General features: G+C 35.5%; 1 protein-coding gene and 1 long non-coding RNA gene across 3 annotated transcripts; both read right to left on the bottom strand.

The window, feature by feature from the left end:
* Positions 1 to 767: 767 nt before the first annotated feature.
* Positions 768 to 1,475, bottom strand: LOC123477546. The gene is made up of 2 exons (XR_006652668.1): positions 1,415 to 1,475; positions 768 to 1,357 (listed from the first exon to the last, which is right to left on the bottom strand). It is a non-coding gene; the product is annotated as an uncharacterized LOC123477546 (long non-coding RNA).
* Positions 1,476 to 2,110: 635 nt separating this feature from the next.
* LOC116935120 (branched-chain-amino-acid aminotransferase, cytosolic) lies at positions 2,111 to 8,393 on the bottom strand. Of its 2 annotated transcripts, XM_045180927.1 has the most exons (10): positions 8,236 to 8,393; positions 7,968 to 8,163; positions 7,726 to 7,888; positions 7,537 to 7,657; positions 3,939 to 4,145; positions 3,648 to 3,878; positions 3,385 to 3,573; positions 3,148 to 3,262; positions 2,928 to 3,082; positions 2,111 to 2,853 (listed from the first exon to the last, which is right to left on the bottom strand). In XM_045180927.1, exons 2-10 carry the CDS (start codon positions 8,089 to 8,091, stop codon positions 2,674 to 2,676), a joined length of 1,485 nt encoding a protein of 494 aa, XP_045036862.1. In that variant the 5' UTR covers positions 8,092 to 8,163; positions 8,236 to 8,393; the 3' UTR covers positions 2,111 to 2,673. The 2 variants fall into 2 exon arrangements, with proteins under 2 accessions (XP_045036862.1, XP_045036863.1); XM_045180928.1 differs by lacking the exons at positions 7,537 to 7,657; positions 7,726 to 7,888; positions 7,968 to 8,163; positions 8,236 to 8,393 and adding exons at positions 4,288 to 4,347; positions 4,839 to 4,967.
* Positions 8,394 to 14,081: the final 5,688 nt, after the last annotated feature.

Below are 14,081 nucleotides of genomic sequence, written 5' to 3'. Positions count from 1 at the left end.
AGTTACTTTCGATTCATACACTGTTGCCAATTTACAAACTTCAAATCTTTGAAAAAAAAGTATTTTGTATTTGTATTTGTATTTTATTCACTTTCAGCGTAAACGACCAATACAAATACAAAAACTTCAAATAAGAAACAGCCCAAATACAAATACCGAATAAAATACGTATTTTAAGTATTTTATTTTTAAATATTTTTATTTTAATACCCAAATACGATACACTGATACGTAGTAATACTTTACATGGATATATGAGTTAAAATAATAAGTGTGAAAGTATTATGAAATAAATTTATTACAATTCTCGAAATGAGAGATTAGAGACGAAACAACGAAGACGATTCAAGAAATATTTATAAATTTGTTATTTGTTTTATTACGTTTTGCGTTGTTATTTTACGTCTGCTACTGCAACCCAATTCCAAATATTTTTAATCATTTTAGTGTATTCCAATTGTCAATAGACCATTTTCACGTTGCGAAAAGCAGTATTCATGTAGTCCGGCAACCCTGCAAGCCGCCATTTGTAGTCTTACTTAGCCTTGTTTAGGTGGATTTAACATAGGCTAACAACTTTGAGGACTGATTTCTCCCATTAATTTTGCTACCAGGAGCAAAATTATTGTGGCACGTTGTACGTCAGGGTATTGCCAACATTTCAAGTGCCAAATTTTCAAGAATTCGCTACAACTAGTACTTGAAATCGTCGTTACAGTGAAGGGCTATCAACATTTGAAACAATAACAAACAGTCAACAGCAAATGGTAACTTTAAAAAATGTGTAATTTTCTTATAAAACTTAAATTTCTTGGTATAATTAGGAATGTAAATGTCTTCTGAGGATGCAGAAGATCTTTTACATGATTCAGTTATTGAATTATTTGACTTATCTGATTATTCTTCAACTTTGCCAAACGATGCTAAAGAAAGATATGTTGCTAAGCTTAATGAAGTACAGTGTGACTGTCCTTACGTCATAGAAAATGAGTATTATTTGTAAGTTTGAATGCCTTGAACTAAAAAAACAGCCCATCTCCAAAAATTATCTCATAAGACTTGCAGCTCTTATAATTATTCATATCGTTAGCTGTATAAAACTGTTTTCTGTAGACTAGATAGTTCCAAACATCTCCAAATTCAACTGATGGTAATATTGTTTCTAGCTCTTGTGTACTGGAAGTCCAATATTCATTCTCTATGACGTAAGGACAGTCACACTGTACTTCATTAAGCTTAGCAACATATCTTTCTTTAGCATCGTTTGGCAAAGTTGAAGAATAATCAGATAAGTCAAATAATTCAATAACTGAATCATGTAAAAGATCTTCTGCATCCTCAGAAGACATTTACATTCCTAATTATACCAAGAAATTTAAGTTTTATAAGAAAATTACACATTTTTTAAAGTTACCATTTGCTGTTGACTGTTTGTTATTGTTTCAAATGTTGATAGCCCTTCACTGTAACGACGATTTCAAGTACTAGTTGTAGCGAATTCTTGAAAATTTGGCACTTGAAATGTTGGCAATATCCTGACGTACAACGTGCCACAATAATTTTGCTCCTGGTAGCAAAATTAATCGGAGAAATCAGTCCTCAAAGTCGTTAGCCTATGTTAAATCCACCTAAACAAGGCTGAGTAAGACTACAAATGGCGGCTTGCAGGGTTGCCGGACTACATGAATACTGCTTTTCGCAACGTGAAAATGGTCTATGTAATAATAAAACACCGGAATATCTGAAAACCACTATTTTTCAGTACTTAAATAAAATTTTTAATTTAACGTTCATGAAAGGGATGGGACAGGAGGAGGAGCTTTCTTCAACTTGAGCTCAATTTTCGTTTTATGGTTAATACAATTGTTCAACTAAAAAGTTCAACTCGACCAACCGAAAAAGCATTTATGGTCAACCAAAAAGTTGAGCAGCTCAACTACAAGTTGACGATAAAACGCACCCCAAGTTGCATAGTCCATTCTCGGATGGAGTTTCGTGTTGATACTGTACCTACCCAGATGGGAATCGTCGGAATGCCCAACATTCACGTACTTTTTCAAACAAAATTTGCTCCAGTGCTATTAGCTTTTCTTCATAAGTAATCAAGATGTACACCTAACTCACGTTTATTTCACGGATAAAAGATTCTCACCAGGACATAGTTCAAGTTTAACAATCGCGTACTTCAGCATCTTCTTCTAGAGATGTACGAGCGCCTGCGTTTTTCTTTGGGAAAGATTTACAAATCGTCAAATGACGTCTGACTAGAGTTGGCCAGAATACGAATACACACTACAGTACTTCCAACGATTACAAATCCAACATTAGACGAGACAGCCTGACGTCCGTTTATGTCAGTGAATGAAAATGATGCACACAAAACGATATAAATCAAAACTTCGTCTACGTTCATTAAGAGTCACCGCATGTGGCAGATATACATCAAAGGCAATAAATGTTTAGGAAACATTGTACTGGATTGCAATTTCACTAGGTCAGGCGACTTTTGAACACGAATATAACCTTGGGCAACGTCAACATAAGTGTCAAATATAGATCTTCTAAAAAAAGCTCTAATTTAACGTACTCAATGGCCAACTCGAAAAGATAATATTGGTAGCCTTTATAACATCCCACAATCGAATTCAAAATTGAGATATTGCAGAAGTATTTCTAGATATCTACGGCCCAAGGATGTTGCACTCGCCCGTAGTGGATATCACTCATTGTTTTCAAGAATCGCTGGCTGAGGGAAGGCTCAGATCGTGGTATGTTATACTCCCGACCTTGATATGAAATACTTGATACCGGACAGACAACACATGCTGTTCCAGCTCCAAAAATTTCCAGAAGCTAAACAAAAAATTAGTTTAAACAAACAATTGGTTGTTACTACTTAATTGGTTAATGAATACAACTCAACGTACTCTTTTTTCTTCGTGCGCCTGTATTACTTCAGCCATTGTAATAGTTCGTTCAACTACTCGGAATTCCTTCCACTCACGAGCTAGTTCAAGCAAACTAAGACGCGTAACTCCGGGCAAGATTAGTCCGTCAAGAGGTGGTGTAACAAGTTCACGTTCTTTAAAATTCGATTGGAATAAGTAGACTTATTACTTGAAACTGTAGCATTTAAATCAACGGTACCTCCATTTTCATTCAACATGAATAAAAATATGTTCATTGTTCCCACCTCGGTCAACTGATGGTCTGCCCCATACAGCCAGAGAACTTGCTGATGCCCCAGCAATTCAGATTGTTTCTGAAATCAAAATTCGAATTAAGAAAATGCAGCCATCCTGGCGTGACTCTTAATATATAAGTTGATAGGTACAATTTAACTGTGTTCCTTAGGCATTGTCCGTATTAACGCGGCTAGCTTACTTGGATGTAGATAGTTGGAGCATAATTGGCACCCATTTTCATGGCACCACAACCTCCCGGCCAAGATCGTACGTATTGGGGGTCTGCCATCAGTGAAATGGGCTTGAAGCCTGAGGTAAAGTAGGGTCCCACAGGACACAGAAGTACATAAAGTAAGGCTTCATTCGGACTCGCTACTCCCAAGGATGGCTATAAGAAAATTTCATAATCTAAAGGTAGCATTTGAATATTGGCTTTTCATCTGAGTGGCAAAGTTTGCTTACATCTGTTGCAATAAATGTAGGTCTTATATAAAGGCTAGAGGTAGTTGAGTAGGGAACCCATTCCTTGTCAATTTGAATTAATCGTTTAACACACTTGATCATCTCTTCAGCATCAAATGTAGGAAGTGATGATCTTTTTGCTGTGGACAGCATGCGAGCCATATTTTTGTCTGGACGGAATAAACGTAAGCAACCATCTTCTCCACGATAGGCCTTCATTCCTTCAAACAACTAAAGCAATATTTATTTTAACACACTTCTTACAAAAATATCAAATAAAAAATCAGTCACCTCAATTGCATAATGCAGTACTTTGGCTCCAGGATGAAGTTGAAGGTTATGCATAGGTGAAATAACTGGTTTAGCCCAACCTCTTTTAGAATCCCATGATACTTCAAGCATGTGGTCAGTGAAGTACTTTCCAAAGACTAGAGCTGAATTGTCAGGCTTAGGACGGAGCTGGTCAGGTGTGCAGATCTTTTCTTCCAAGTCAGAAAACTGAAAACAGTGGTTTAATTTAAATTTATCAGGCTATTGGAAGCATACACTACCTCACTTAATGGATCACACTGATAAAAATGTATTATTGCATTTCTTCTAATTAATCATACTAATGGTTGAAAAGAAACACCACTCTTACCTGGAAAGGTTGGTGAGTTGCTGCGCCACGTACATGGCGTAGATTCTGGCCGAAAAAAAACTATACTTGGTCGAGGAATAAAAGAGGAAAACATTCTTGAAAATAACAAAAGAGAGCTAACGATTCAAACAAACAACTACGAGTCGTGAAGGAGTCGACTCCTTGATTCTGTGTTGCCGATTCTCACGACTACGCCACCAATCAGAAATAATAGTCTAGTTCACTAGGCCTTAAATAGTTCTCTCGAAGTCGTAGTATGAATAGCTTACACTGCGAGACCATTTTGCTTGCACGAGAATCAATAAGATTCGCGTGCAACCATGAGAAACAAAATTAAATTTTTTTTACGGAACCACCATTTAATTGAAACACATTGTAATGAAGTGGAATAAAACTTAGCCACCATACTCTCGACTCCGACAAATGCTTTCTTCTTCAAATAGAAGTGTATGATGAATGTAGAAATATCTTGTAATATAATAAGTAAGCGAGGGATGGACTAAATATCTGAGATAACGAAACATAACAAACGATATGAAATATTATATTACCTTTTGAGGGTGGAGACGAACAGACAGGATTAATCCACGGACCGCCATAGCGCATAGAACAAGAGAGACTGTCGTGATCGTCAATTGGGAAATAGGGAAGCGGAAACCATCCTGCGCATGCCCAGTATGAGAACCGGTCTCATCTTGATGCATTAAGCATCAAGGCCTTTGTGTTAAATAACCCATGGGTGACCCTATGGGGTGCATTTGATGTGTCGCCAACTCTTTCTCCACACATCGCATAACCTGAGTATATAATAGGCCATAGGGTACCGGAAAGTCGAGTTCAACGGCCTGTACGATAGTGCGCTAGGGGCGCCGACTGGCCAGCGGAATGTAGTGGCCAAAGATAACGAGAAAATGATTGTTCCTTCTCAATTATATTTACCTTTCAACAACAAAAAACTTTTGAACGAGTTTTTATTTTTCACATTCAGAGAAGCAATAATTCTTCAAAAACTTTCCTATTTTTTATATCCACATACAAAAAACAGGTAAAATATTTTATATGGCCGAGACTTTTTTTTTCTTTAACGTAGAAAAGCGAGCGGGTACCATAGGCTTTAAATCTGGTAGAAAAAGTTTTTTATATTATGCTTTTACAAAATATGTTATATTCGATCGATATCAACTTTCATTACGGTTGCATGGCAAACAGCTGGTACCCTTGTTACCGTTTAAAGGCGAGCGCCCAAAGCTAATGAAAAATTCTAGTATAGCCTAGTTTGTCAGCGATTTCAAAATCCTTAAAAAAACAACGACTCGATTTACTAAGGGATGAAAAGAAAATGTTTCCACCATCGCGTAGCAAAACTATCCATAATAAATGAACGTACAAGTAAAAAGTGTACTCGACAGGGGGTTGTAAATTCGAAAAAATATTCGTACACCCCAATATTTTTAAGCAAAAAATACGAATATGTTGAAATTCTCATACGGGCTCCAGGAACTAAGTTAGTTAATTATTTTATGATCCTAACGGAAAAAGTTAAAATAGAAGAACCCTACCGTAAAACAAGATTTACGCAGAAAAATTTAGTTTTTTGACAAAATTTTTATAGGGACATATGCCTTACAACTGTAATACGATCAAAGCTTATGGCTTCCATCGTTTCACGCTGCAACTCTATTTCTAATACAGTTACAGTTCGAATACGATTAGACTATTCATATTCGAGAATCGAATTTCGAATATTTTTTCGGGTCGGGTGGGTCGGTTTTTTGGGTAAACCAGGGCGCTCCACAATAATTTTTTATTGACGAACCGTCAATGACGGTTTAGGAGTCCAAAATTTTAATATTTGAAATTTTAATTCATTATTCTTTTTCTTCTTTTTTTTGGTTTTTTTTTTGTTTTATTTTGTTATTTTTGAAACGACTAACACTTTCTGTTATCCCACTGTTACATTTTATCGAAAGTGGTAGCTAAATTTAATTAGGACATGGGGTAGAGAAACTAGGGTTCTGAAGTTCAAATCCCGGTGCTGATTTGCTTTTATTTTACAGTGAGTTAAAATTTTGGGCTTCATTTGCTGATGAAAATGTATATTTTAATTATTTAAGGGTTAATAGAGTTTTTTTTTGTAAGAAAGCATGAAAAACATGTAAAAAAAGATCTAAAAAAGTTTAACAAAATTTAGTAAATTTGGAAAATATGAAAGAATAAGAAAAAATATGAAGAATATGAGAAAATACGAAAAATATGAAAGAATATGAAAAAATACGAGAAAATATGAAAAAAAAAAAAATCGTTACATCCACATAACGAGTCGACAACCTACCCGTACTCGATTTTCAATTTTTGTTCGCCCCCTCTTTTTCCAAGCTATTTGCACCAAATTTACGCACCACGGCCACGCCACATATTTGAAAGTAATCAGAGCCGCAAAGTTTGATTATCTTCAAATATGTTCCTGTTAACTCAGAGAAGACCTTCGAGTTCAAGGCCATATCAAATAAGTTTTCGCATACTTAAAGTAAAGGAAACTAATTAATTAAGTGGCGCCACTAGAACCAGGAAGATAAGGCTCCCGTGAGAATGAAACACGTCTGAAATTTACAAAAAATTGGGCGGGTTAATCTATAACTGAATAGATGTTTTGCCAGGAAGGCATCAGATGCTTTCCTTTTAATAAATAGAATGCAAAAAAAAAGCATTAGACAAAAAGAGATTTCAGAAGTTCACAAAGAAATTTTATCTTAAAAATCATAATATGCAAATTTGAGAAAAAACTAATTGATTTTCGATTTCGACAAATGGTTGTACCAACTGGGTTGGTTGCACCAAATGGAGACGCCGTGCTCTAGCAATTTCTATTACGTTCATATCTGAAAATATTGTAAAATGGAAGATAAAATGCAAATCAAATTCAGCGAAAAAAGACAGCAATGCATAGAAAAAGACGGAAAAAAATTGAAAACAATAGTACCGCAAGTAACCTCATGTATTGTATTTTTACTTCAGTGTGTTAAACATGCACATTTCTCTGCTTAAAAATTGAAAATTCTGTAACGGTTTGATTGCAACCATGGTTTGTGAAACTGGGGAATGAACTCTAACATTTCGGAGATGAGTATCACGGCCACTTTGGTGATTGCTGAGTATAGCTAATTGAAGCATGAATGTACGAATGTACCTAGAAAGCATTGACTCCATTATACATTTCTTATAAATACTAAACATATCCTTCATACTAACATATACATACTTGTCTTGGGCATCCTTTAGTGGGATTGCTATCCAACCATTTGGCTCATTTAGTTCTACTACTTCTACTTCTTGCAAATCACTGAAACCTGTTCCAGCCCTTATGGATATTCTGTTAGAAATTCCAATCCCAGTAGAAAGAGTACATATAATTATTTTAAATTTCAGACTTTTCCATACCGACTTGGAGTGTAACTCTCATCTGCCTTATAGTCTGCAAATATCCAGATGTTTTGAATGGTGGTTTTCTTTCTAAATTGAATGTTGACCAAATGTGGTAATTGACCATCAGATTGCCAGTATGTGTCAGTGCTGTCATCTCTTAGTTGATCAATTCCAAAGCCTAGTAAAAGAGATTTAATTAGCAATATTAAGGGATTGATCAGCATGATCCTCTAAGGATTTTTGTATTTGAAACATACCAGCTTTGCATGATGAAAGGGACCAAACAGCTTGATCACCAACTTCAAGAATACTTCCTTCTTTTTCTTCTTTTTTGGGATTGAACTCTTCTACAAGTTCGTCAGAAACTGACGAAAACGCCATATGTAGTTTTTCCACCAAAAGCAAAACGGGTTCAACTAGTTGTAACGGCGGAGGTGTTCACAGGCATAAGATCTGTTAGGCAGAATAGATTTTTAAGACTATACTCCAACAAATCTTGAATTGCTGATAATATGCACCACGTACATTTTACTTTCATAAATCGTTTGTCAACAGGTTTTTAGCATACATTAAACCATAAATTAAAAATTTTCTGATTCCTGGTAACTTTCTACTTCTTTAGCCTTGTTTTTTAAAACTATTTTGCCTTCATGCGACGTTGCCACGTTTAAGTGAATTTCTGTTGCGCGTAGGGCAACTAGGGCTCGGGTAGGGCTGTGGCCCGGGTCATGAAAACCCGGGTTAGATCCCGGTCAAGGAAAAAAAAAACCCGATAAAAGGCAACCCTTTAAGGAATTTTTTTTTTCGGGACGGGTTTCTGGACGGTTCAAGGGGTTCTCGGGCTAACCCGAGATGTGGCGCCATCTAGTAGTAAGACAAAGAAGCTATTAACTCTTACGCTAAGTTACGAGTCAACAAAGCAGAATAGCTTAAAAACATAGTAATCTACAGTAAAGCCTCGCTTACACTAGAGGTTCTTCTTAAGCTTTTAGTTCCTTAATCTTTTAAGTTCTTAAGAAGTTAAGCTACGTTTTTAATTTTTCAACTTACACTGTCAAGTGACTTTTTTTTTAAAGAAGACGGAGTTAGTTTTCATGCAAACGCAAATAAATATAAGCAGACGAAGTGCAATTTTTGTGTTGATGTTGAGCGTCATCAAAATGGATAACTAAGATTTTTACGTGTACCAGTGGAAACGAAATGTGTTGTTGGATTCACAGCTCTTTTATTTGCGGTAACTCTACTTAAAAAGAAATATCTTATTCGTATAAGACATCCGAAATAAAACTACAAATATAAGAACCTTTGTGGTGGCACCAGTGCAAAAAAATTTACGAAGAAGTACGCACTAGCCGAATATTCCTATTGGCTAGAGCTTAAACTTTCCTAAAAGTTTAGCAACTTAAAAGCTCAAATATCAAACCAGTTTGATATTTAAGATATTAAGCTTTTGAGTTATTAAGCTGTTAAACTTTCAAAAATTATTAGTGTAAGCCAGAAACTTAAAAGCTTAAGACCTTAACTTCTTAAAATTAAAAGCTTAAAAGCTTAAAAAACCTCTAGTGTAAGCGAGGCTTTACGGTCAGGAACCGGGGTATCTCTCTGCGTACTTGGGAACTTAGGTCCTCCCACCAAGTCACCAACCCACAGGCGCCTCGGGATGTTTGTTTCAATATAGTGCTGCGACGGTGACCAATTTTCAAAACAATTTTTCCATTTTCCACAATTTCTTCACAAGTTTTACAAAATTCTATGCCAACAAAATCACATATAGTTTTGAACTGCTGGAGACTATGCTAAAATGCTATGCTTTCCTACTTCAAGTTCTAGCTCATTGTAAAAAGATGAAAAGATATTGTGGATAGTGAAAAAATCGTTTTGAAAATTGGCCACCATTCGCAGAAAACGTCCAAATGTACCTAAATCCTGTCAATCAGGCGATGCTGCTGGCAAAAAAAGTTTTCCAAATATAAACGTTGTAATGGTTGAGTCTGATGACGAGACTGAAAAGAAGAGAAGAAAAGTGCATTTGACCCGATAATTACGCGGGACATGACCCGACCCGGGTTGTTTTTTCTGACCCACGGGTCAAGCGGGACGGGACATTTTTTTGGATCGTCGACCCGGTTCAAAACCCTTTAACGAAAAAAACCCGTTAATTTTAACCCTTTAAGAAAAAACCCGTCCCATTTGGTCCGGGCCACAGCCCTAGGCTCGGGCAGAGTACAGAGTAATAGCAGAGTAATAGAATACTGGTGTAGCCACGGCCATGTTAACTCCCCCTCTCGGATTTTTTCCCAAAAGTTGTTGCCAATTTCGCGTATCGATTGTGAGAAAATGAGGCAAGATATCGATTTAAGTGTCCCATAACCGTAACTGCCACCTATGAATTGAGTTTTAAGGGTTGTTATTGTTATAACAACCCATATGTTTATACATACATTTTTTCACACTAATTAATTAAGCCACTTTTTGTTTACCTTCTGAAGTACAGACGACGAAAATGAGCGAAAACATAGCGAAAACGTAATACATCACAAGTTCACAACACAGCCGCTGTGGCGCTTTCGTTATGGGATAGAAAGACTTTCAGGCCAAAAAGGCAATGGGAGGGCCCGCCATAAGCGTGGCTACAACAGTATTCTATTACTCTGGTAATAGGCTACACCAGTATTCTATTACTCGGTGTGTGTCGTGTCATAAGGAGTGTCATAAGGAAGCATGGCGGAAAAACTCGCGTTCGGATACTTGTGCACTGATATGCCGGCCAGCGGCTACAAGTCATAAAAATTTAAAAAAAAAATGTTTAGATACCTTTATCTATTATTAGACCACAAAATTATTTTCATTGACTTAGGTGGATTTTTTAACCCTCTTTTTCTCAATCGCGCTAAGCGCGCTCCGTCATTTGAACCCATGCTAAAATGGTCCGAAAACGCGAAGTGTTCGGATACTTTTGGCACCTACTGTATATATATACATTATATATATATAATGTATATAGAGTTGGCTAACGTCCGAAGTTGCCAGTTCGATTAATCGTGAAAAAAAAATTGGACACAAACTAGTAACAGTTTTTGCATGGCGGCTTACGGAGTTTCGCCCGTTGTAGTTTTAGTTTTAATTTTTTCCATTGAAATTATCTTTCTTTCCATTCATAATTGGATCACGAAATTCCTTCGTTATCAGGTAATCTTGTAATTTTTATTTGACCTCGATATAGACTGTACTTTATTTATTATTATTTTTTTTGTAGACGTGTTTACTTTCTGTAGCAGACAAAAATGAATGTTGTAGAGGAAACTGGCGGACTGATAAGGGAGCCCGCCAGTTTTTGTCTGCTACAGAAAGTAAACACGTCTACAAAAAAATTAATAATAAATAAAGTACAGTCTATATCGAGGTCAAATAAAAATTACAAGATTACCTGATAACGAAGGAATTTCGTGATCCAATTATGAATGGAACGGAAGATAATTTCAATGGAAAAAATTAAAACTAAAACTACAATGGGCGAAACTCCGTAAGCCGCCATGCAAGAACTGTTACTAGTTCGTGTCCAATTTTTTTTTCACAATTTCATCGAACTGGCAACTTGGGACGTTAGCCAACTCTATACCTATATATTATATATTTTATATATGTACATTGATGTAAAAATATTTATGCTTTATTGCCATTAATTCATTGAAAAAATTAGATTGTACAACAAACTTTTTATTTCTAGGATGCGTTTCCCATAAAAAAAAGTCTGATTAAGAGGATAAAGGCGCAGTACCCTCAAGATCCAGCGGGCTTTGCTCTCAAGTTGGTTGGAGAATTGTATTCTCGGGAGTTTTTGGAGCTCCATAAAAAAACCAATACGAATGCGAAGATTGGGTTCGATTTGAAAATCCCAATTAGGGTAAAGGAGCTATCCTACATTCGAAGTAAGTTATTTATTCTATTGGAAATAAAACATAATAATTATGAGTGCTTTTTAGATACCATAACTGAGGTGTATGGGGCTCTAGATTCGAAGACGAAATCAGGGGCCGAGATGAAAATCAGCCAAAAATTCAACATTAAATCGAAGGACAGCGTTGCTTGGCTGAAAAAATTCAACGAATTGCATAAAATAGATCGTGAAGTCGATAAAACCAATTGATTTTTTATTACGAATGTTTTGTCGTTTATGTTTGATCAAGAAATATACTTTCAAATTATGTCAATGTGTTTTTGTATTATTTACTTTGCTTTCATACAAACTTCATTTGGACTAACTTAATAATATAATACACTTAAACTGTTATTGGAACAGTTATTATTTTAAAAAAATATAATAAATAAATTATGTACAGTATCCTGCACAAAAAGGTGAACACCAATTTATTTTTAAAAAGCCATCTGTGGGTAGAAAATATTAATAGTTTACCTTTTTAAGGCGAGGTAAGGTGGTTTTGGCGCAAAATCATCATAAGGAGGGTTGGGTAATGTCAGTCCAGACACTTTTTTTTTTGCCCTAGGTATTAAATGTCTGGAAAAAAGTGTAGACTGTATCATCGGTAAACTCGACGAAAAAATAGTTATACATGCGGCAACTAGGGGCGCGTTGTTTTTCTACTTGAAAATCATGCAAATTTAGGTAGCCTTTGTCTCTAAATGCGCCAAATCTCACAAAGAATGGCGCATACCCGCGCCCCTAGTTGCCGCATGTATAACTATTTTTCTGAAAGGAAAATATCAGAAAATGACACATAGCCTGCCACGGAAAAATTAATTAACAAAAAGAGATTTAAGTTTAAGCATAACAAGAGGCCGGAATAAGTAGATTACGTATTTTTACACATAAAAAGCCTAGTTAGTCTTTGATAGTATTAAATTTGGTAAATAGTAAAAAATAATAAAGAAGACACGTAGTGCCATAAGGAAGCACGGTGGAAAAACTCGCGTTCGGATACTTGTGCACTGATATGCCGGCTAGCGGCTACAAGTCATAAAATTAAAAAAAATATTATTTAGATACCTTTATCTATTATTAGGTCACAAAATTATTTTCATTGACTTAAATGAATTTTTTAACCCTTTTTTTCTCAATCGCGCTAAGCGCGCTTCGTCATTTGAACCCATGCTAAAATGGTCCGAAAAAGCGAAGTGTTCGGATACTTTTGGCACCTACTGTATGTACTGGTATAAACCCTCTTAACAACACAAGAGATGGATTTAGGCTAAGAGCCAAACCCTCTTATAGAGAAGAGATGGTGACTTAAGATCTGATCTAATACAAAGAATACCAAACTGACCGTCTTCCCTTGTGCAACCATTAACAAAAGTCATAATCGGGAAAAAAATTGGTTAAAAATTCCTTCTTCTTATGATAACAATAAACAATTATTTATAATTTTTTAAAACAAAAAATCTAGCTGTGTTTAAAGAAAAAAATCTGAGCACTTGAAATTGATCCCAGTACCCCTGGTGGCGCAAGCACAAATCATAATTTTCTCTGTAAAACATTTGAGTGTAACAACTTTGGGGTATAGGGAAGCATTTTTTTAGTTCAAATAATTCAAAAACATGCACTATATTCTAATAGAGTAAAGAAAAATGCGTCGTTCGGCATAAAAAATTTATTTAAGGATGTTTTGAAGTATCTTTTTTATATTTCTGGAAACGCCGGTATTAACATGGCATTTATGGGGGGAAAAGTGGTGTACCTAATCATGTAAACGATACATTAGCGTCCTGGGTGTAACTCCTACAATTTTTTCATGTAAAGATAACTTTTAGAGCAATTTATCTTCTGATAGAGGAAAAAAGAAAAAAATTAGTCCTTACCGGTAAAAAGAAATTTAAGTTTTCCTGAGACCCGTAGCGCCATAAGAATGCACTAAAAAAACGGGGGTGTACCTAATCGTTTGGTGGGTACTGTATATGTAAAAATTTTTTTAGAGATATAGTTTCCACACAAAAATTATTTACATTTCATGATTTACTGGAAGATGGGGAGTCCCGCTGAACCGCACCTATCTATTCGATAAATGGCGAATCGGTTTACAACTCCATTAAGTATTTTTAAAGCCATTTTTTTAAGAAATGGGAAGATTTTAACGAAACATAACAATTTCTATAATTATTTAAAATTCGGACTTTTAGTTTTCCCGTTTCTAATTAATTTCCCGTATTGTTGGGACAAGAAATTCTCTGAGACCCGTTAAACCAAAATGACAAAAAATAGCCAATAGGTTTGCTACTCGATTAGGCACTTTTTAAGCAATAATTTAGCAGAAATAGATAGTCTCATCAAGAGGTATCCATTTCTGTAAAATTTGTTTATATCATAAATATATTTTTTAAATTTCATGTACTGAATATAATGAAAGCGGGTGACCCAT

Source organism: Daphnia magna, unplaced genomic scaffold (genome assembly GCF_020631705.1).
Source record: "Daphnia magna isolate NIES unplaced genomic scaffold, ASM2063170v1.1 Dm_contigs083, whole genome shotgun sequence".
In the NCBI taxonomy this organism is placed as follows: domain Eukaryota; kingdom Metazoa; phylum Arthropoda; class Branchiopoda; order Diplostraca; family Daphniidae; genus Daphnia; species Daphnia magna.
Note: the sequence above shows the minus strand (reverse complement) of the source record. Positions and strands in the feature narration are given on the sequence as shown.

Bases quoted from the DNA above. Each gene is read 5' to 3' on its own strand.
- LOC116935120 (XM_045180927.1), bottom strand. From the start codon at position 8,091: ATGGCGTTTTCGTCAGTTTCTGACGAACTTGTAGAAGAGTTCAATCCC. The intron at 7,889-7,967 runs GTATGTTTCAAA...CTCTTTTACTAG, and splicing joins CCTTTCATCATGCAAAGCTG to GCTTTGGAATTGATCAACTA. The intron at 3,879-3,938 runs GTGACTGATTTT...ATATTGCTTTAG, and splicing joins TACTGCATTATGCAATTGAG to TTGTTTGAAGGAATGAAGGC.